Here is a 22,641-nt window from a genome sequence, read left to right as displayed (position 1 = left end):
AATATTTACTTTGAAACCGTTCCAGCCTTCCCCTTGACTTGCTTTCTCACAATTCCATGGTCTAGCAAGCAATGCCAGAGAGCTTGTTGATGTGTGGTCTGTGAGTCCTGACCCTGTTTAGGGGCAGGCCTTACTGCACTGCCCATCTTCTGGTTCTCTGCTTACTTCTTCTTATGGACCTGTTCTTCAGAAACTATAGGCTGGGGATCGTTCTGCAGAGCAAACCTCCTCCTCACTGCTAGGCTGCATCCCAGTGCATTGCTGTTTAGAATGGCAGTACTTATTATCATTGCTAGGCAGAAAGAGGACTGAAGGAGGTACTTCTGGGGAGAGGCAGCACAGTGGGGAAAGATTTTCCTGTTGGGACCTGTAGGTGACACTGGGCCACACCTTTCCTATAGTGACAGGAAAACAATAGAGAATGTCCAACTCCAGCTGGCAAGCGCCTGCTTTGATTTTTACTTTCCTTTAGTTCTTCTAAGTCCTAGGGAAAAGGGCCTGGGCCAGCCAGGCTGCATTGTCACAAACAGTATGGAGGATGGGCCTCTGCGGTATAACACTAAACGCTATGGCCAGTCAGTCCCAGCCTTCCTGGGTCTTTTCCAATACTCAGAAGGGATTCCCCAGGAGTTTGCCATCACAGGGCCAGCTCAGCAGAAGCAGAAAAATGTGGCACCTTGAAGAAAAAGGCCCTGAACTCGTGAATAAGAGCCTGTTTTTAAAACACAGCTGAGCTTCTGGTAGTGCCTAATCAAATAACTAATTCGTTCTTCCTCGTGGTCCTGAACCCAGGCCATGGCGGTGAAAGCACCAGGTCCTAACCACTGGAGCACCAGGGAACTCCCTAGCCATTTTATTTTTAAGTTGTCTGTACTGGCTATCTTCAGTCTCTCATTCTTCACTCCCTCCCACTCTCCATTACTTTGACCTTTTGCATTGTGCTCTAGTTCACTAATTTGTTCTTCATCTGTGTCTATTCTGCAGTTGTGTCTACTCAGTGTTCTTAGTTTCATTTTGTTGCAGGAAGGGGGACCCCTTCCAGGGCCCAAGAGTGGGCTCTTGTCTAACACTCGGAAATGAATTGTCTGAGGAGACACACGTGCTGACAAAGTAAGATACTTTATTGGGAAGGGGCGCCCAGGTGGAGAGCAGGAGAATAAGGGAACCCTGGAGAACTGCTCCACCACATGGCTCACAGTCTCGGGTTTTACGGTGATGGGATTAGTTTCCGGGTTATCTCTGGCCAATCACTCTGACTCAGGGTCCTTCCCGGTGGCACGCGCATCGCTCAGCCAAGATCGATTCCAGTGAGAAGGATTCTGGGAGGACATGTGGACTGGCATCTCCTGCCTCTTTTGACCTTTCCTGAATTCTTCCAGCTGGTGGTGCCTTGTTAATTTTGTGTTCCTTACCAGGACCTCCTGTTTAAGATAACTCATGCTAGTGGCTACTATTGGGCCTGGCCAGGGCGGGCGGTTTCAGTCAGTGGTTCCTCTGACAATTTCAGTTACAATATTTAAAAGTTTATTTGTTCTAATCAATTCTTTTTTCACAAAAGCCGACGTTTGCTACATGGGTAAGCCCACTTTTGCTACATGGATCTTTGTGTTTAATGCTTCTGAAGATATTAATTATACTTCTTTTAAAAGAACTTTCATTTTATTTCCTCAGGAGTTCTTCTGCGTATTTAGGTCGATGCTTATATTTTAGGGCACGATTTTACTTAACTATTTGGTCATTCTTGGTTGTGTTTTTGTCTTTGATTTAACTTTTTCTGCTAGCATCTGTTATTGTAGCATCCTCCAATAATTGTGAGGAAAGGCTGAAAAGCAGAAGGTGTCAATAATGTCTTCTTCTATGAGGAGTGCTCCTTGTTCCTCTTAAGTGTAGCTGGCCACTCAGGGCATTACATTGCCCCCCTAATTCAAGGACTTACAGTCATTTTTCTTATAGCTGTTAGATGACTCTGCTGGCTGTTATTTGACATAAGCAAGATCAAGTGGTTGAAGGGCTCTCAAAACAAGCGGACAGTTGCCCTTTCCCTTGTCTATCTTCAAATTTGCCGAATTTCCAAGCCTAGAGTACCCTCAGAACTGCATCCACCTTTCATGTAGCTCCTTCCCTGCGTATGTTTTCTTCATCATTTCTATTCCATTAATGATTCCCTCGTTTTTCATTGCTGCTATAGATTTTTTTTAAATACCTTTTTTTTTTTTTGGTAATTTCTAGACGTTTGAGCAGTCAGACAGGTATCCCCAGTCTGCTGTGTGGATTCCTCCTTTCTCTTCAAACACTATGCCACCGCAATAAACATCCACATTCCTCATCAAACTTTTTTCAATACTTATTTTGCTTCACTTCTTGATTTCTACCTCTTGGCAGCATTTGGTATGCTTAACCACTTTTTTCTTCTTTAAACACCCTTTTTAATTTCCATGGCAAAGCATGCTTCGAGTCTTCCTCTCCTACTCCCAGTACCTCCCCTGTGGCCTCCTGTTCCTCTTAAGTTGTGACGATTAGAGTTTTTTCCAGGTCTTATCTTCTCATGCTACATCCTCCTCTAGGAGGTTCCTTTGGCCACAGTACCGTCTATGCACTTATGTATTCAAAATCTGCGCCTCCAATTCTTTGACTCTCTAGAGCTTGAGACTAATAACGTTACCTGACTATTGGACATTTCCATGTGGCTGTCTGTAGGCAGTAAATTCAGTATACCTAAAGTTCAACTCATTATCACCCTCTGACTAAACCCCTTCCTTTTTCTATATTCTCTACCAAGTTGCCCGGGTTAGAGAAATAAATATCCTGAATTCACCCTCTCCTGTAACCTTCCTTTCTTGCCTCATACTCTAAGTTATAAAATTCTTTTGCATGTGTCTGCTTCTGTAAGTCCCCATTGCTGGAACCTGTGAGCCACCATTATTTCACTTGGATTTCTACAACATCTTTCTAACTGCTCTCTACCTGCAGTCTTGTCTTTTCAGTCTATTCTTCATTCTGTAGCTATAGACCTTTCTCAAAAGGAAATAGAATCTTGCCGTTTCCTGCCTAAAATACTTTGCTAATCACTGTTTTTAAAAATAGAATACAAAGTCTTCAACATGTTGACTCTTATACACTCAGCTTTAATTTATGCAGTCACTCTATTCCTGATTTTTTCCCCCAGGACTTTTCCATTCCTAGCAACACTGCTTCGCACTTCAACCATCCTGCAGCTGAAGTGTCGTTTTTTCTGGGAACTTTCCCTTGCCTCACACATTAGTGTTGAGTGGTCCTCTTCTTTGCATCCATAGCTCTTACCTGATTCTACATGGCCCTTATTACACTGTATTGTAACTGACTTGGATGTGTATCCTCATTAGCACATACCCAATTTGAGGGCAGAAAGAGTGTCAGGTACAGGATTTTACCCCTTAGACCTAGCACACGAACAGGCGCTTGATAAATTCTGAATGAACAAAATAATAACAGTATTTACCACATATTTCATAGTACTTGTGTCAGACTCTGTCCTGAGTGCTTTTCATGCTTTAGCTTATTTACTCCTTGCAAGAACCTGGTAAGTTATAGGCTGTTATCATTCCCAGTTGACAAATGAAGACATTAAGGTTTAAAGAGGTTAAGTCTCAGGCTCAAGGGTGCATAGTACATAGTAACAAGTAATTCAATCTGGATTTAAATCCAAGTCTCTACTGAATCCTAAAATGTGAATGCAAGGAAGGAGAGTATTAGCTGGAGAGGAGTATTAACCAGATTTGTATGGGAATAGTGGATGGGGGTACATGGATCCAAGACATTTACTTTATGATTCTTTTACAGTAACTTAAACCAAAGCATCTGCTATAGGCTGAATGTTTGTGTCCCCCCCCTTCCAAATTAACCCCCAAGATGATGTTATTTGGAGGTGGGGCCCTTGGGAGGTGATTAGGCATGAGTGTGAAGCTCCTGTAAATGAGACTAGTACCCTTAAAAAAAAAGACCCTAGAGGGCTCCTGCCACCTTCTGCCATGTGAGGATACAGCAAGAAGATGGCCATCTATGAACCAGGGAGTGGACGTCACCAGACCTTCTGGTCTGGCCAGAATCTTCTGGCACCCTGCTTTTGGACTTCCCAGCCTTCAGAACTATGAGAAATAAATGTTCGTTGTTGAAGCCACCTAGTCTATGTATTCTATTATAGCATCCCAAATGGACTAAGACAGTATCCAAGTTGGTAAAAATCAAGATTAGAAAACAGTTACCCCAAGGCTTCTTCAAATACCCAGGAATCTACTTAAAACAGGCTGTCTGAAATGTCTTCAAATGAAGACATCTGAACATTGAAACATCTGTAATTGTTGCCTGATTTTTTAAACCTTACGTTATGCTTAGATATCAAAAATGTATATAGAAATTTATCAATAAGAATATTCATTTCAGTGTTGTGAAATCAGAAAGAACCTTAAGTTTCTAAAAAGGCAGTTGACTCAGTTTTTTTCCTATGACCGTGATGTAATACTGTGTAGACATTAACAAAGATGACAGGGAAGGTAATTAATGACAGATATCATGACATAATTAATGGGGGAAGAGCAAATTATAGAACAATATGTATAGAGGTTCTTTCAGATGAAATTGAATCAGTAATTAAACAACAACAACAAAAAAAAACCTCCCAACAAACAAAAGCCTAGGACCGGATGGCTTCACAGGTGAATTCTACGAAACATTTAGAGAACAGTTAACACCTCTCCTTCTCAAGCTATTCCAAAAAGTTGCAGAGGAAAGAATGGTTCTAAACTCATTCTTTGAGGCCAACATCACTCTGATACCAAAACCAGACAAAGCTATCATTAAGAAAAATTACAGAATAGTGTCACTTATGAACGTAGATGCAAAACTCCTCAACAAAATGTTAGCAAGCCAAATCCAACAATACATTAAAGGGATAGTATACCATGATCAAGTGGAACTTGTCCCAGGGATGCAAGGATGGTTTGGTATCCACAAATCAATTAATGTGATGCACATTAACAAGTTAAAGAATAAAAACCATATGATCATCTCAGTAGATGCAGAAAAAGCTTTTGACGAAATTCAACATCCATTTATAAAAACTTTCCAAAAAGTGGGAATAGAGAGAACACACTTCAACACAATAAAGGCCATGTATGAAAAGCCCACAGCTAACATCATACTCAGTGGTGAAAAACTGAAAGCATTCCCTGTAAGATCAGGAGCAAAACAAGGATGCCCACTCTTGCCACTTTTATTCAACATAGTATTGGAAGTCTTAGCCACAGTAATCAGGGAAGAAAGAGAAATAAAAGGAATCCAAATTGGAAAGGAAGAAGTAAAACTCACACAGTCTGCAGATGGCATGAAACTATACATAGAAAATCCTGAAGACACTACCAAAACCTTACTAGAGCTCATTAATGAATTCGGTAAAGTTGTAGGATACAGAATTAATATACAGAAATCTGTTGCATTTCTATGTAGTAACAACAAACTATCAGAGAAATTAAGGAAACAATCCCATTTACAGTCACATAAAAAAGAATAAAATACCTAGGAATAAACCTATCTAAGGAGACAAAAGACCTGTACTCAGAAAACTATAAGACACTGATGAAAGGAATATGACACAAACATAGGAAGATATATTATGTTCTAGGATTGGAAGAATTAATATTGTTAAAATGACCACACTATCCAAGGCAATCTCCAGATTCAATGCAATCCCTATCAAAATACCAATGACATTTTTCTCAGAACTAGAACAAATAATTTAAAAATATGTATGAAAACATAAAAGGCCCTGAATAGCCAAAACAATCTTGAAAAAGAAGAACAGAGCTGGAGGAATCATGCCCCCTGACTTCAAACTATACTACAAGGCTACAGTAATCAAAACAGTTTGGCACTGGCACAAAAACAGAAACATAGACCAATGGAACTGAATAGAGAGCCCAGAAATAAACCCATGTGCTTATGGTCAATTAATCTATGACAAAGGAGGCAAGAATATACAATGGAGAAAGACTCTTCTGTAAGTGGTATTGTGAAAACTGGACAGCTACATGTAAAAGAATGAAATTAGAGCATTTTTTCACACCATACACAAAAATAAACTCAAAATGTATTAAAGACCTAAATGTAAGATCATAAACTATAAAACTCCTAGAAGAAAACATAAGCAGGACACTCTTTGACATAACTTGTAGCAGTATTTTTTTGGATCTGTCCCCTAAAGCAAAGGAAACAAAAGCAGACATTAAAAAATGGGACCGAATTAAACTTAAAAGCTTTTGCACAGCAAAGGAAACCATTGGCAAAATGAAAAGCAACCTATGGAATGGGAGAAAATATTTGCAAATGATATGACCAACAGAAGAGTTAATATCCAAACTATATAAATAACTCTTAGAACTCAACATCAGAAAAACACACAGCCCAATTTAAAAATAGGCAGAAGACCTGAATAAACATTTTTCCAAAGAAGACATGCAGATGACCAAAAGACATGAAAAAATGCTCAGCATGGCTAAACATCAGAGAAATGCACATCAAAACCATGAGGATACAGCACTTCACACCTGTCAGAATGGCTATCATCAGAAAGACCACAAATAACAAATGTTGGCAAGGTTGTGGAAATAAGAGAACCCTTGTACACTGTTGGCGGGAATGTAAATTGATGCAGCCACTATGGAAAACAGTAATGGAGGTTCCTCAAAAAACTAAAAATAGAACTACCATATAATCCAGCAATTCCACTCCTAGGTATATATCCTAAGAAAACAAAAATAGTCATCTGAAAAGATACATGCACCCCAATGTTTATAGCAGCATTGTTTACAATAGCCAAGATATGGAGGCAACCTAAGTGTCCATCAACAGATGAATTGATAAAGAAGATGCATGTGTGTGTGTATATATATACACACACATACACACACACATATATACACACATATACACACAATAGAATACTACTCAGCCATAAAAAATGAAATTTAGCCATTTGCAACAACATGGATGAACTTGGAGTGTGTTACACTTAGTGAAATAAGTCAGAGAAAGATAAATACTGTATGTTATCATGTACATGTAAAATTTTAAAAATAAACTAGTGAATATAACAAAACAGAAACAGACTCACAGATACAGAGAACAAGCTAGTGGTTACCAGTAGGGAGAGAGAAGAGGAAAGGGACAATGTAAGTATAGGGGATTAAGAAGTACAAACTATTATGTATGAAACAAACTACAAGGATGTATTGTACAGCACAAGGAATATAACCAACATTTTATAATAAGTATAAATGAAGTATAATCTTTGAAAATTGTGAATCACTGTGTTGTACACCTGAAACTTATTTAGTATTTTAAATCAATTGTACCTCAATAAAAAATAAATTTAAAAAAGCAGAAGTTTAAATGCTTACACAAAGGATAAGCCACAAAATATAAACAGTGATATTTTCAAAACATTAATATTTGAGGGGTTTCTTGCTTTTTTGTGATTTTTCTGAATAATTTCTGAAGTTAAAAAGTGAAACATTTCTTTTGTCATCATAAAAAATGTAGTTACATCTTTTCAGAAACATTTATTTGGATAAAGCAAAAATTTATATAATTGTTCTTATTAAATGAGATCTTAAGTCTTTTTTGAAAACTTATGATTTTGATGAATTAATGTGGTAATTGAAGTGATTAATTAAAGATTAAACTTAAAATATCAGAGTGGGGCCTAATGATTAACTTACAGTGAAAATAAAATGAAATCTAATGTTGAGCCTTTTATTCTTCAAACTTTTCTTGATCTACTTGATTGGTGTGTCTTATAGCACAGGTGAGGTAGTGATGGTAGCAATCAGAAAGACCACAATGGGCAGGTAGCCTGCTGACAGTTCTGAGAAAAGTTGCAGAGGCAGTTCTTCTGTGCTAAAGGAATCTCTTCGCCCACCCTGCAGGTTGTGTCTTAACCAGATAGCCCAACACTGCCCACTAGTGGTTTGCAGAAAAAGTATCGATGCTAATAAAGGGCAGGTGTTTTTTATAGCTTTATTACACCTAAGACTTTCAAATTATAATGAAATATTTTTCTGCCTGTAGAGCTTTATAATTCATAAGAAACAGCCTCTTCATTTTACAGATGAGAAAACTGAGAGGTTAAATGAATAGCTATAGATCCCAAAGCTAGATAGTGATATAGATGCTAGAACATGGGACTCCAGTGTCTATAGCCAACATAATTTCTGCCAAGCAGAGCTGCCATCTAAGTTAGATTGCTGATATCCTAAAAGTTTGAGGTATTTGTAAAACAGTGTCCTGAGTTGTGGACTCAGTTATGCATAGGAAACTCGTAACTCCTCATTATTTTAAACTATCTCCTAACTTTGCATGATGATTTGTGGTACCTTGGGTTTAGATTAGCCTTTGAATCTTGAGGACTCTGTTTATGTATTCCAGTTAGACAAGATGTGCAGATGACTAAAACAGCACTCAGATTTCTTGTTATTGCTGATGAGGTAAAGCTGGCACATGAAAGATGAACTTTCTGGAAATGGACTCCTTGTCCCTAATAGCAACGGTAACTGGAGGATCTAATATCATTTCTTGCAGACACATTTTCACTCTTAAAAGAGCATGTTATTTCTTGAGTTAAAGCTTGTGTGGAATTATTGTGGTTCCAGTTTCATAATCTCCTGATCCCCCAAAGGTAGAATTGTGGCCTTTGTGTTGTACATCTTTCTTTTGGAATAGGCAGCAAGTGAAACCACAAAATGTTAACGAATGAGATGGTGAGACAGATAAGTCAACAATTTGACAGGATGTGTCTATTTGCACATCTCTTCATTTAGTCTTACTCATTTCCCCTGACAGCATTTAGAAATGGGAGCACTTTACTTGATTAACTAATTTGCAAGTCTGTAACTAGAGGGAGAACTCATCTGGATTTTGAACTGACTTGTATCAGTTCACAGAAATGAGAGTCAGATTTGGGATTAATGCCTCTAGGTGGTGCCTGTGACCTACATTTGGATTTGGCAACTTTGTCAGAGGCAGAGGAAAAACACTGCAGGGGAGAAGGGGCTTTTGTGGGTGAGTGTGTGTGTGTGTGTGTGTGTGTGTGTGTGTGTGTGTGTGTCCTACTTTGCAAGCTCTGTGGGGAGGCAGTGTTAAAGACCAAAAGGAGCTTGGGGACCCTATATAGTTATTCAGTTCTCATTTTGCCAATTCCCTTTGTTTTCTCCGGTTTTAGAGAGTTCACAAAACTGATACAAATAAGAGTATGAAATTCAGGAAGAAAATCTGGAATTTTAAAATCTCATGACAAACAGTTTATGTTTTCAGGAGTGATGAGATGACTCTTTCATGTGTATATCAGTGTATAATAGTTGTGTAACAAGCATATACAGAAGGCATTCTGTTAGAATTCTAATCTTTCTCTCTGATGTTTGTGCACAGCCTGTTTTTTCCTCTTCTTTTGTATTTCAGCCCTGGAATATATAGAATATCCACTGTTTTGGGCTTGTCAAGGTTAATTTGATCACTCAAGTGTATTTTTCCAGTTGACATCCATGTATTAGTTTAGAAAGCAGAGCTGCAAGGACCTTTAGAAATCAACAAGGAACTGAGTTTCCAGATTTTTGTTTTTCAAGATCAATAACCTTTTCAAGCAGAGACAGTCTATTCACATCCTCGGTCACAAAATCTGTAATTAACAGAGCCTGGATTGAAGCCTGGGTCAACCAGTCTCCAAACTGAACTATCTTTTTGCTATTATACACTCAGAAAAAAATTTTTTTCAGTGGATTTTCAATGATTTCATAGACCCCCAAATTTGGAGGTCAGTTTTGGGTTGGCAATGTTTTACTTAGTGAGGACATTCAAGCCACCCCTAAAATCATGTCACCACTGCTTCATAGAGGGAGGAATATTTTAACACCAGATGGGTAAGAGGATTTGATCTCAGAATCAATGGCAATCTTTTATTTTAGTAACTTAATTTCATGTAAGAAATTAAATTTCTTGGGACTTCCCTGGTGGCACACTGGTTAAGAATCCACCTGCCAATGCAGGGGACACGGGTTCGATCCCTGGTCCAGGAAGATCCCACATGCCGCAGAGCAACTAAGCCCATGAGCCACAACTACTGAGCCCATGGGCCACAGCTACTGAAGCTTGTACGCCTAGAGCCCATGCTCTGCAACAAGAGAAGCCACCACAATGAGAAGCCCGCACACCGCAACAAAGAGTAGCCCCTGCTCACAGCAACTAGAGGAGGCCCGCTCGCAGGAACAAAGACCCAATGCAGCCAAAAATAAATAAATTTATTTTTTAAAAAAGAAACTAAATTTCTTACATGATTTCTACATTGTTCATTTTGCCTAGGACAGATGAGCCCCTCTTAGTTTGTTGGTGGTCCAAGAGCTGCATTAGAGAATCACTGATCTATGACAATCTCTTCCGTTTTTCAAAAGGAGAAACTGAGGCCCAAATAAATTGATATGTTTCCGGTCATATGTCCAGTGAGTAGCAGAGAACTGAGTCTTCCTTATTAGTTTCAATAGTTAGGAACATGGATAGTTTTCTCACACTCTTCTCTTTTCAGCTATTGCTGAGTGAAGGACACACACAAAAGCAAAGAAGAAACAGTATATGGCAGGCAGAAAGTAGATCCCATAATGAAATTTTCAATTCTGTGTCATTATTGATTATTATTTGATTTTTCAAATAATATATATATCATTATTTGATTTTCTGTCAGATCCATCTCATTTCTTTCTTTCCTTCGTTATGTTTTGTTTTTATTTATTTCCCCCCAGGTATTTGTAAAACAGTGTCCTGAGTTGTGGACTCAGTTATGCATAGGAAGCTCATAGCTTTTGTTTGTTTGTTTGTTTGTTTTGGCTGTGTTGAGTCTTCGTTGCCGCGCACGGGCTTTCTCTAGTTGCGGTGAGCGGGGGCTACTCCTCGTTGCAGGGCGTGGGCTTCTCATTGCAGTGGCTTCTCTTGTTGCGGAGCATGGGTTCTAGGTGCGTGGGCTTCAGTAGTTGCAGTGCGTGGGCTCAGTAGTTGTGGCGCATGGGCTTATTTGCTCCGCAGCATGTGGGATCTTCCCAGACCAGGGATCGAACCTGTGTTCCCTGCATTGGCAGGCAGATTCTTAACCACTGTGCCACCAGGGAAGTCCCTTGTGTATATCTTAATTATCAGATATATTCATTATTAATCAGATATATTAATTATCTGACCACAACCTGTCTGCAAGGGAGATTAGAAAGTGGTCTTCTAGTTGAGTCTATGGTCTTCAAGAAAGCAAGAGAAACTGAAATCAGATTGGCAACTAGCAGTTTCTCTTACATATAAGAACTAAGGAATGCAACTTTTATATCTGAAGTAGGCATGCAGTAAATGAGTCAAGCTCAGATTGTGTCATGATAAATAATAGCAGAGAATGAGGTGCACATAGGGACGTATTCACTTGACAGTTATGTTGTAACCTGCTATTAAATCTTGCCATTGGGGGCTTCCCTGGTGGCGCAGTGGTTGAGAATCTGCCTGCCAATGCAGGGGACACGGGTTCGAGCCCTGGTCTGGGAGGATCCCACATGCCGCTGAGCGGCTGGCCCCATGAGCCACAATTACTGAGCCTGCGCGTCTGGAGCCTGTGCTCTGAAACAAGAGAGGCCGTGATAGTGAGAGGCCCGTGCACCGCTATGAGGAGTGGCCCCCACTTGCCACAACTAGAGAAAGCCCTCGCACAGAAACAAAGACCCAACACAGCCAAAAATAAATAAATTAAAAAAAAATCTTGCCATTGGGACTACATAATAATGATTAAAACACAAACTTCTTATTGCATTTGTTTTTGAAACAAATACTTGAATGTCTCCTATATGCCAGGCACTGTTTAGATGCTTGAGATATACCAGTAAACCAAGATTCTTGCCTTTGTGGCGCTTATATTCTAACAGGGGTATATAGACAATGAACAATAAATAAAATACCTTCCAGAAATCTTAGAGAAATAGGTATTTAGTGCTTGGCACCCTTGTATACTCCTTCCTTTAATGAAAAGCCATCTTTTAAACTTGTTTCCAATTTACAAAATTTGCTGTTATTTTATTTTGACCCTTCAAATCCATATAGGTGAGATTTACAGCTTTTGTTTTTTATTTTTAAAAATCTTTATTTATTTATTTATTTATTTATTTATTTTTGGCTGCACCATGCCTTAGTGTGGCACGTGGGACCTTCGTTGTGGAATGAGGGATCTTTTTTGTTTTTTGGCATTTTTAGCTGCAGCATGTGGACTTCTTAGTTGTGGCATGCGGACTCTTAATTGCAGCATGCATGCAGGATCTAGTTCCCCGACCAGGGGTAGAACCTGGGCCCCCTGCATTGGGAACATGGAGTCTTACCCACTGGACCACCAGGGAAGTCCCCAGCTTTTGTATTTTAGACCCTCTTTGGTCACCTCTGCTATTTTGGTTATGCTAGCTTAATAAAATGAACTGAATTACCTGCCAGCAAAATTGTCTGGTTCTAAAATCTTTTATTAGAGGTAATTAGTTGATAATGTTCAATTTCTTCCAAGCTTATTGATCTTTTCATGTTTGGAATTTTTCTTGAGTTTTTATTATATATATTTTTCCTATCAACCTTTTATTTCATTGAGATTTTGGAATTTATCAGCACAGACTTGTAGATAGTAATTATTTAATTTCAGAAAAGTCCCTATCTCTTTTTTCATTGTAAGGCCCTTCCTGTCCCTGGGACTTAAGCATGAGACCATAGGGGCAGGATTGGAAGACAGTCTCAGAGTCTGACGTTGGGCTCTACTCATATGCTCTTCTTTCATCATCTGTGAACAAATGCATGATAAAAGTAGGTTATTTTATTAGTCACAAATTAAGTTATTATAGAAAAGAAGTGGTTTGCTTGTTCTCCTGTATTTGTAGACTATGGCTCCTATCTGCTACTGTTCCACAGCTAGTTTTTGATTAGATGAATGACCTCTTTTCCAGGAAGCTCTCCAGTTCCTCCTACAAATAATACCCTAGACCAAATCCAGGTTCCCTCTTTTCAGACAATTCCAGGTATGTCTGAGTCCTAGAATGTGATCTTTCAAGCTGAGCTCTATATGACATATATTGGAACTCCTCAATATGGCTCCAGATTGAAAAATTATCAGTAAGCAGAAGCTGGATTGGAATCAATGTAAAGAAGAATTTTTAATAAATCTTGTCCCAAGTTAGAATGGGCTTCTTTGGATGGTTATACTCTCATCATTGGGGGTATCTGAAAATTGATTGAATGTTCATTCAGTGACTGTTTTAGAAGGGACTCAAGCCTTTGAGGGAAGCAGTTCAACAGGGTAGTAGTCTCATCCTGTCCTGAGAGTCTGTGATTGTATTCCTTGGAATCTCCCACAGTGCACAGTTAGGTGCCTTGTCACTGAGTGAACAGGGAGTCAAAATTAATAAACTAAAAGTAATGTACAATAATACTTCAGTGTTACAGGAAGCAGAGAAACAAACCTGCATGATGAAATCTGGCCCAGGCTGTTTCTTGGGCATAGAGAGCCCATAGAAACTGTAAGTAAATGTTACTGATGATGTTAATAGTGTTAAAAAACAAAATTCACATGAGTAATTTAAAGATCAAATTGGCTTGATTCAACAATTCATGAATTGGGCAGCATCCCACCTAGCAAAGAGAAAGGAACTCCCAGGAGCTGTACAAAATGGAAGGTTTTTAAAGGCAGAAAGGGGGTGGGACAAGGAAGTCATAAAAAAAAGGATTTTTTCAGGTAAGATCACCTTCCTTTGGGGAAAGAGTGGGGTCTGTCATGCGGATTACCTTACTAGTGTTGATCAGGTGATTCCAGATTACTGCTAAAGGTCACATTCCTGGGAGAGGTTGAAACTGCAATTAAGTCTTGGTTCGCTGAAGTGGGGCTCAGCACAAGTGATCTATTTGGGACGTGTTATTTCTTTTTAAACAATACTAATCATAGTAACCATGATGATAACTACCATCAACTGAGCACCTACATATTGATAGTCTATAGCAAGCATTTTGTCTATGATGTTTTATTTATAGTTCACAGGGGCTCTGTGAGATAGACATCATTTGCCCCATTTTATGAACCGGTGCCCCATTTTTTTTTTTTTTTTTTTTTTTTTTTGCGGTACACGGGCCTCTCACTGTTGTGGCCTCTCCCGTTGCGGAGCACAGGCTCCGCATGCCCAGGCTCAGCGGCCATGGCTCACGGGCCCAGCCGCTCCGCGGCATGTGGGATCTTCCCAGACCGGGGCACGAACCCATGTCCCCCGCATCGGCAGGCGGACTCTCAACCACTGCGCCACCAGGGAAGCCCCCGGTGCCCCATTTTTAAAGGTAAGGAAACTGGGTAAATTAGAGCATCTCAAGATTGTGTATGCAAATCAATTGTAGGAGTGCCCCCCTATGATCATCTTAGCCCTAGAGGTGGGTAGGAAGAGCATGAGGCACCTGGATTTCCAGGCCAGTCACCTTTGACCAAGTGCTACCTCTCCCCAGTGTGCTGTAGAAATATTATAATTCTCTATGCCTACCAAGATGTGAAAATTGGGAAGCACATCAAGTTACCTATCCAAGGTGACAAGCCTCAGATAGGGCCCAGTTAGAGATCCAAACCGAGGGCTGTATGACACTAGAGCTCATTTTCTTTCCACTATACCTCACTGTCTTTGAAGATCTGAGAAGCGATGGTTCAGAAATGTCAAGTCTGAACTTGTCAAGTCCTTCAGATGGAAGCAGAGGGAGGCAGTAGAAGATGGCTAATTCTGTAACATGGGTTTCAGACAGAAGGTGTAGATTTGAACACTTCAGCACCTCTAGGGCTGGTACACGAGGTACAGTATGAGGTTAAGATTGAGAGCTCTGTTGTCAGCCTGCCAGGATTTAAAACCAGACTCGATCACTTACTGGCTGTTTGACTTTGGGAAAATTACTCTGCTTCTCTGTGCTTCAGGCTTTTCATTTGCAAAATAAAGATTAATTTATTGAATGATTCAACAAATATTTGCTGAGAGACTTCTATGTGTTAGGCAATGTTTTAGGGTCTGAAAATGCAGCAGTGAATAAAGTACTTGATCTTTGAGTTTATCTTACTTGGAGTTCTTGAGCTTCTTGGGTGAATAGATTAATTTTTTCCTCAACTTTATTGAGATATAACTGAATATAACATTGTGTAATTTTAAGATGTACAATACAATGTGTTGATTTGATAAACTTATATATGACAATGTGGTCAGCATGGTAGCATTAGCTAACACCTCCATTACATCACATAATTACCATTTCTTTTTTGTGGTGACAACATTTAAGATCTATTCTCTTAGCAACTTTAAAGTGTATAGTACAGTATTATATTACACTTATGGTACAATATGTATAAGTGATATCCATATATGTGACATTATACAGTATTTGTCTTTCTCTCTCTGACTTACTTCACTTAACTAATGTCCTCAAGGACCATCCATGTGTTCACAAATGCCAGGATTTTCTTTCTCATGGCTGAATAATATTTTATTGCGTATATATTTACCACATCTTCTTTAACCATTCATCCATTGAAAGACACTTAGGTTGCTTCCATAGCTTGGCTATTGTAAACAATGTTGCAATGAACATGAGGGTTCATATATCTCTTTGAAATCTTGTTTTTATTTCCTTTGGATATACTCAGAAGAGGGATTGCTAGATCATATGGTAGTTCTTTTTTAATTTTTTGAGGAAGCTCCATACTGTTTTCCATAGTGTCTGTGCCAATTTACATTCCTGTCAACAGTGTGTGTTTTCTTTTCTCCACATCCTCAACAATACTTGTTATCTCTTGTCTTTTTGATGATATCCATTCTAACACATGTGGGGTAATATTTTACTGTGGTTTTGATTTGCATTTCCCTGATGATTATTGATGGTGAGCATCTTTACAGGTATCTGTTAGTCATTTGTATGTGTTCTTTGGAAAAATGTCTGTTTATTTTCTCTACTCATTTTTATTTGTTATTTATTTATTTATTTTTGGCTGTGTTGGGTCTTCTTTGCTGTGCACGGGCTTTCTCTAATTGCGGTGAGTGGGGGCTACTCTTCGTTGCGGCGCACGGTCTTCTCATTGTGGTGGCTTCTTTTGTTCCAGAGCACAGGATCTAGGCATGCAGGCTTCAGTAGTTGTGGCATGTGGGCTCAGTAGTCATGGCTTGTGAGCTCTAGAGCTCAGGCTCAGTAGTTGTGATACATGGGCTTAGTTGCTCTGCAGCATGTGGGATCTTCCCGGGCCAGGGCTCGCAGAATTGCATTGGCAGGCAGATTCTTAACCACTGCACCACCAGGGAAGCCCCATCTACTCATTTTTAAATTGGATTTTTTTAATGTTATTGATTTGTATAAATTCTTTACATATTTTGGTTATTAACCCCTTATCTGATATATGGATTGCAAATATTTTCTCCTGTTTCATAGATTGCCTTTTCATTTTGTTGACTGTTTCTTTTGCTGTGCAGAAGCTTTTAGGTGTGAAGTAGTCCCACGTGTTTATTTTTGCTCTTGTTACTTGTGTTTTTTGTGTCGTATTCAAAAAAATCATTGCAAAGAGCTATGTCAAGGAGCTTTTCCCCTATGTTTTCTTCTAGGGGTTTTACAGTTTCAGGTCTTATATTTATGTTTTTAACCCATTTTGAGTTAATTTTGGGGAGGGTTATAAGGTAGAGGTCCAATTTCTTGTTTTTTTTTTTTTTTTGTATGTGGTTATCCAGTTTTCCCAACAACATTTATTTAAGAAACTTTTTTTTTCCATATGAGTGTCTTTGGCTCCCTTGTGAAATATTAGTTGACTGTTAGATTAATTTTTTATATCAAATTTGCTAAGTTGTTGGCCACTACTTATTCACACTTTTTTTCTGCCACTTTCTCTTTATTCTCTCCTTCTGTGACTTCCACTGTGCATACATTTGATAGCTTGGTGGCTTTCCACAGGTATCTGAGGCTCTGTTCATTTTCTTCATTCATTTTTCTTTCTGTTTCTTGCCTAGTTAATCTCAATTGACCTGTTTTCTGATTCTTTCTTCTGCCAGTTCTGTTATGAAAAAGCAGCAGAGAGTAATGTTGGAGTGGGCACTACTTTAGCTAGAGTACATATGGAAGGCCTCTGAGGAAATGACATTTGAGTTGAGACTTGGTCATGGTTAAAGAACTGTTTCCTAAAGATGGTGGGCTGTTCTCAGACTGAATTGTAGACTCTGCTTCCATAGGTTGGAGCAGGGGATTGATCCTTCCCTGAGGCTCTCCATAGATGAATGCATTTGATGGAAATTTCTGTGTCCCTACTTGAGCTCTCCAGATATGCAATACAAATAAATGTTCTAGTTCTGAGGGCTTTATTTTTTTTAAATAACTCATTGCCAGTTGTTCTAAAACACCTTGCATTTGCAAAGGAACCTTTATTATTTAGACAGGCTTGAATTTTCTTCGTGGAGAAGTGGGAGGACTTAATTACAGTTTCAACACACATTGGCATGCTTGGAGCAATTCAGAAGGAAGTCAAAGAATTTTGAGAATTTAAGCCAAGGTACTTATTCCATCTTAATAATGTTGTGACTTGATGTTTATTTACCCCTAAATATTCTCATAAGTATCAGGTAATTGGGCTGTATTCTATGTCCTGAAGGCCAATATTCCTGAACTTGGTGAAACCAACTGAAGAAATGAATTCCAAAAATGGAATCTCTCCATGGAAAATGTGTTGCTTCCAGCCCTTGGTATTTTCACCTAAGGCCTGTTGGCACCGGTTCTTTGGCAGGCTGAAACAAGCATGCTGCTACATAAAGGCAGTTTCTATGGAAACCTGAACCCAAAAGGTATTGGGGCTTTGAAGATCAAGGCAACACCCTGAATTGTTTGGAGAGCCCAGTGAAAGTTTCAGAACTTTATTGTTCTTCACAGAAAACACTACAGCTAAGACTTTAAAATGTTTTCTTCTCCATGTTCATTAGAGATATGTGTACAAGATAGAAGTTTCTAGTTTGCTTGTGAATTTATCCATTCTAATTATTTTACCAGCTATTTTACAACATGTATCTCTGCCATAAAGAAAATTATCATCTTCCATTTTCCCTTCTTATCTTTATTTTAATAAATATGTGAAGCCGTAAGACACAAAGAATATGCTGAGCTTGTAAATTTGGAAGCAGATAATGATTCCTGCTTTTCATAAATCATGGATAATCTATTCAGTCTATCATTTTTTTCACACACCTTAAAAAATGTGTACAAATGACCACATTGCCAGATGCACACACAGCTGAATTGCAGTTGTGCCTGTAAAGCCTTTTTTTTTTTTTTAATTTATTTATTTATTTTTGGCTGTGTTGGGTCTTCGTTACTGCGTGCCAGCTTTCTCCAGTTGCGGTGAGCAGGGGCCACTGTTCGCTGCGGTGCACGGGCCTCTCAATGGGATGAACTCTCTCTCTGCAGGGCACGGGCTCTATGCACGTGGGCTTCAGTGGTTGTGGCACACGGACTCAGTAGTTGTGGCTTTCGGGCTCTAGATCTCAGGCCCAGCAGTTGTGGCGCACGGGCCTAGCTGCTCCGAGACATGTGGGATCCTCCCAGGCCAGGGCTCCAACCCGCGTCCCCTGCATTGGCAGGCGGACTCTCAGCCACTGCGCCACCAGGGAAGCCCTGAAGCTTTTGACTTACAGTAGTGTTCCCTTACATAAGTGTAATCTTTAAACTGATTCCTTGTTTAGTACTTATAACACAAACCTTGTTATCACAACCTTAGCAGAAATTAAAGTACAAGAAAATATTTTCCCATGAATGTGTCTTCCCAAGAGTACATTTTGTGTTTATTTTAGACATGTTTAGACATGTTTCTTCAAGTTCCTATTTTATAAAAGCTCTGATGAATAACAGTGCCGCATATTCTTCCTGGCTGATGGATATTGTCAAGATAAAATATCTGAATTTACCACATTTATCTGTGGGCATTTGTATTCTTGATTTCAAGGGCCATTGTAGAGTTGGCTAGATATATTATGATTAGTTACAGTATTCAAATGCATCATATTCACCATGAAGTAATGAAATGAAGACTAGGTATGTTACACCAAGATTTTTTTTTTTTTAACGTTTATAAACACTTTATTCAGTTTATTATAGTGGGCGACTTCCCAGCTAAATGCACAGATATAGGCGAAGCATTCCTGGGTTAACGCAGCAGCCAGTGGGTTACATGGGACTGAGCATCGAGGCCAAGGAGAGAGCACCAAGGATTCAGAGTCAGACCCGGCCGGAGACCTGAGCCGAGGGTGGGCCAGGGTCCCGACACTGACAGCTGCTCCCTTCTTCCCAGGTGGGCACACTGCAAGGCACATTTTCAACTTCACACCATTTCACTGATGTCAGGGGAACAAGATATTACAGAAATGGAACCTGGGTCCTGGTGCACCTTAACTGTTGCTTTGTAAGTCACAAACGTGTGTGTGAACAAGAATTTGAGAATATTCCGCTAATGGTGAGCCACAGGGTGGTAAGGCTCCTTTCCCCCTCAGTGCCTCCTCGTCTGTTTTCATTCCTACCTGAATTCCTGTCCTTACGCCACACACCCTGATGTCCAAAGTCTCACGTACACAACAAAAGCCTCTCAGATGACAACAGCTATTCCCAAAGCAGCATCTTATGCAGACAGTCTGTGACATCAAAGAAAGAAAGTGTCTCTGGTTAGCTATCCTCTGTAAAATCTCATCCCCCCGACCAATGCCTAATTGAGAGCATAATTTAGAAGGCAGATTTAGGGAGTGGACTATGGATCAAAATAGGAAACAAACTCCAAAAAACTATCGTCTGTGGGGACTGGACCAGAAAATGACCAGTTCACAGATGGTCTCACTTGAAGACTACAGCACTGTTGCTCACGAAATTACTAGAAACATATTGGAGTCTACAGCTGATAACCTGCACATGGCTGGGTAAAACTCTGTCTACAGGAATGAGATGGTCAGTCGAGCTCAAACCCTCTCTAACCCCCAGGAAAAATGCTGGATCAGAAGGAGAGTCGCAAGACCTACAGCCTTTCAAGGGCAAGAAAGGCCTGCCGGGACGTCAGAGGTTCACAGACAATATTACAATTTTAATTCTGAAGGGCACCTTGAGTCCCACTGGTCACTTTTCTGAACTCATCTACCAGGAACAGACTTGACATCTGACTGGGATTTAACTTTTTGGCAAAACAGGAACTTTGGTCACAGCCACAGTTCTATAAAAATGTTTTAACGAGGTTATTATTTCTGATTAAAACAATATTTTTAGCAAGTGGTACATAACAGTAACAAGAAAGTAAACATCTTCATATCTAACGCAGGAGCAAAAACTCTTTACCAGCATCTTGTTTTAAATACAGCGAAAAAGTCAGCAGTGTTTATAAACAGTAGAGAGTTCTCTTAAAGGGAATCAGAAAAATAGCAAAATAAGGCACAGCCTGTATTTGTGTTAGGCAGTAGTGTTCTTTCTGGAAGGCACAAATTGGAATCTGACTACCCAAAGGTTTAAAGTGAGAGTAATGTCATGTGACTAGGACAGCTAACTTGGAACAAATTTCCTTAACTGGAATCACTGGCAGTTAATCAGACAACATTACTGCTAGGTTATTACACTCTGCAACTTAAGAAGTCCTCTTCATCAGCCCATATGTAAATTTGAAAAGACACTGTGCAAAATGGGGGCTGGGCTGACTACACCTCTAGTTTGCAGTGCATATTACAAAACAAAGGCACACTTCCTAGAAAACAAACTTTACAGTCACTAACAAAATAATCATTTTAGATATAACAGTAGGTAAGCTTTATAACATAGCAGGTTCTAAATCAAAACTCTTGAAGAGGTTTCTTGAACAGCAGGCTGGAGTTTCACTGGTTCTTCAGGAAGAAACACGCCACACGATGATGACGATGATGATGATGACAACGCTGATCCCTATTGCCCACATCTTGCAATTCTTCCACCAGTATTTTCTCTTCAGCTTGGCAGCACTCGTTTCAAATTGGGAGGCTCCTGCCTGCAGTGCGTCTGCACGGTCATCCAACTCAGAGAGCTTCTGATCTCTTTCCAACACCTTATCCACGTTGACCCTCATGATGTCCACCACCTCATCCACTTGATTTTGTGTCTGCTGAAGTCTTCTACTACTGCCAGAGACAGCGCTTGACCCTGCAGGCGCGGTTGTAGTCATTTTGGCAGCGGCGGCAGCGGGCGAGGATCGGCGGACCGGCGCAGCGCGACAGGAGACCTTACACCAAGATTTACAATTAATCTGTGCACATGAAATATGGAGAAAGGGAATGGTACAATTTAACCTTTCATGACCTTTACTTCTCAGAGGTGTCCAGAACCAAAGTAGTAATGCTACCTTGACTGTATTTACTGGAGTCTAGTTTTTTCAACATTCCTGTAGGGAGAAGTTGCTTTTTTCCACCCTGCAGAAACATTCCTTCTCTGCTCCTTCTCTTTGGGACAGTTCCACGTTGTCCCAGCTCCATTTCCAGGCAAGTTCTACATGTTTCCTTTACTTCTCACTCTTGCTTTTATCCCTCATCTGTAGAGAATCAGTTGCCCATTTGCCAGAATCTTCTCTCATTATAACTCTACTTTTTCCTTCCCCTACCACGAAGTAAGGACATTTCACTCAGGATTGTGGTATACCTTAACCTGGAATTTTAACTTCTCTCTATGCAAAGCATTATATTTCAATAGTGAGCTATAACTAGGGTTTAAGTCAAACTGGCAAACAGTCTGTTTGTCATTTAATACACAGAATCATAGGATGAAAAGGTATAGAAGGGACTTTTGGAGAGTGTTTATCAGTATTTTGCCATAATTTTCCAATAAGGGATTTCTAACACAGAGAAAAAGGACCCTATTCACCAGATATCTGGAGGTATAGAGATAGTTCCCCTCAGAATGAGCATAATATGTCTTTGATCCTGCAACTTTGAAACTGACTCCAAGTTATATCTTTACTTATTTTCTAATAAATGTTTTAAATTACTTACCAATGAGTACAGTGGTCCCTATTTATCTTTCCCCTTTATGTAGCACTTAGTACATGTCCAATATAAAATATGTAGACTGGACAATTATATCCTATAGTAAATGAGTGAAGTGACACCATGAAATGTAAGGAGATTTGCTTAAGATCACCATGGTAGAATCAGCAGAGAATTCAGGGCCAGTAACTTCCAGCCTAGTGGGTTTCCCATCCATCTCTGACAGATGTTTCAGCCTGATGTCTTTTCCACATGGGTTCCTGGAAACTAGGGCTTCTGGAAGTTAGGAAAATCTGGAACATGACTGGCCCCATTTAACCTGGTTTCTGTGCTATTTAAGTAAACCTAGGAAACTGCTGTAAGAGTAATGTACCTCTACATATGCCTCTGACAGCAGCCTAGCTCAAAAGGGGAGTTGTGGGGATGTGTGTGTGTGTGTATGTGTGTGTGTGTGTATGAGACAGTGGATAAATGAGGGGTGAGTGGTAGTAGTGGGAGCAGTGGTGGGTAGCTTTCAACAGTAGATCGTCATATTTTCCCATTTCCTGAAACC

The 22,641-nt window shown here is 39.7% G+C and overlaps 1 protein-coding gene across 1 annotated transcript; it reads right to left on the bottom strand.

Annotated features, from left to right (window-relative positions):
• Positions 1-20,877: 20,877 nt before the first annotated feature.
• Positions 20,878-21,353, bottom strand: LOC308625266 (vesicle-associated membrane protein 3). The gene has a single exon (XM_081249257.1). It carries the CDS (start codon positions 21,272-21,274, stop codon positions 20,963-20,965), a length of 312 nt encoding a protein of 103 aa, XP_081105383.1. The 5' UTR covers positions 21,275-21,353; the 3' UTR covers positions 20,878-20,962.
• Between the last annotated feature and the right edge of the window lie 1,288 nt (positions 21,354-22,641).

Source organism: Mesoplodon bidens (assembly GCF_964165515.1).
Source record: "Mesoplodon bidens genome assembly, chromosome: 1".
Taxonomy (NCBI): domain Eukaryota; kingdom Metazoa; phylum Chordata; class Mammalia; order Artiodactyla; family Ziphiidae; genus Mesoplodon; species Mesoplodon bidens.
This window is presented reverse-complemented; position numbering and strand designations above follow the sequence as displayed.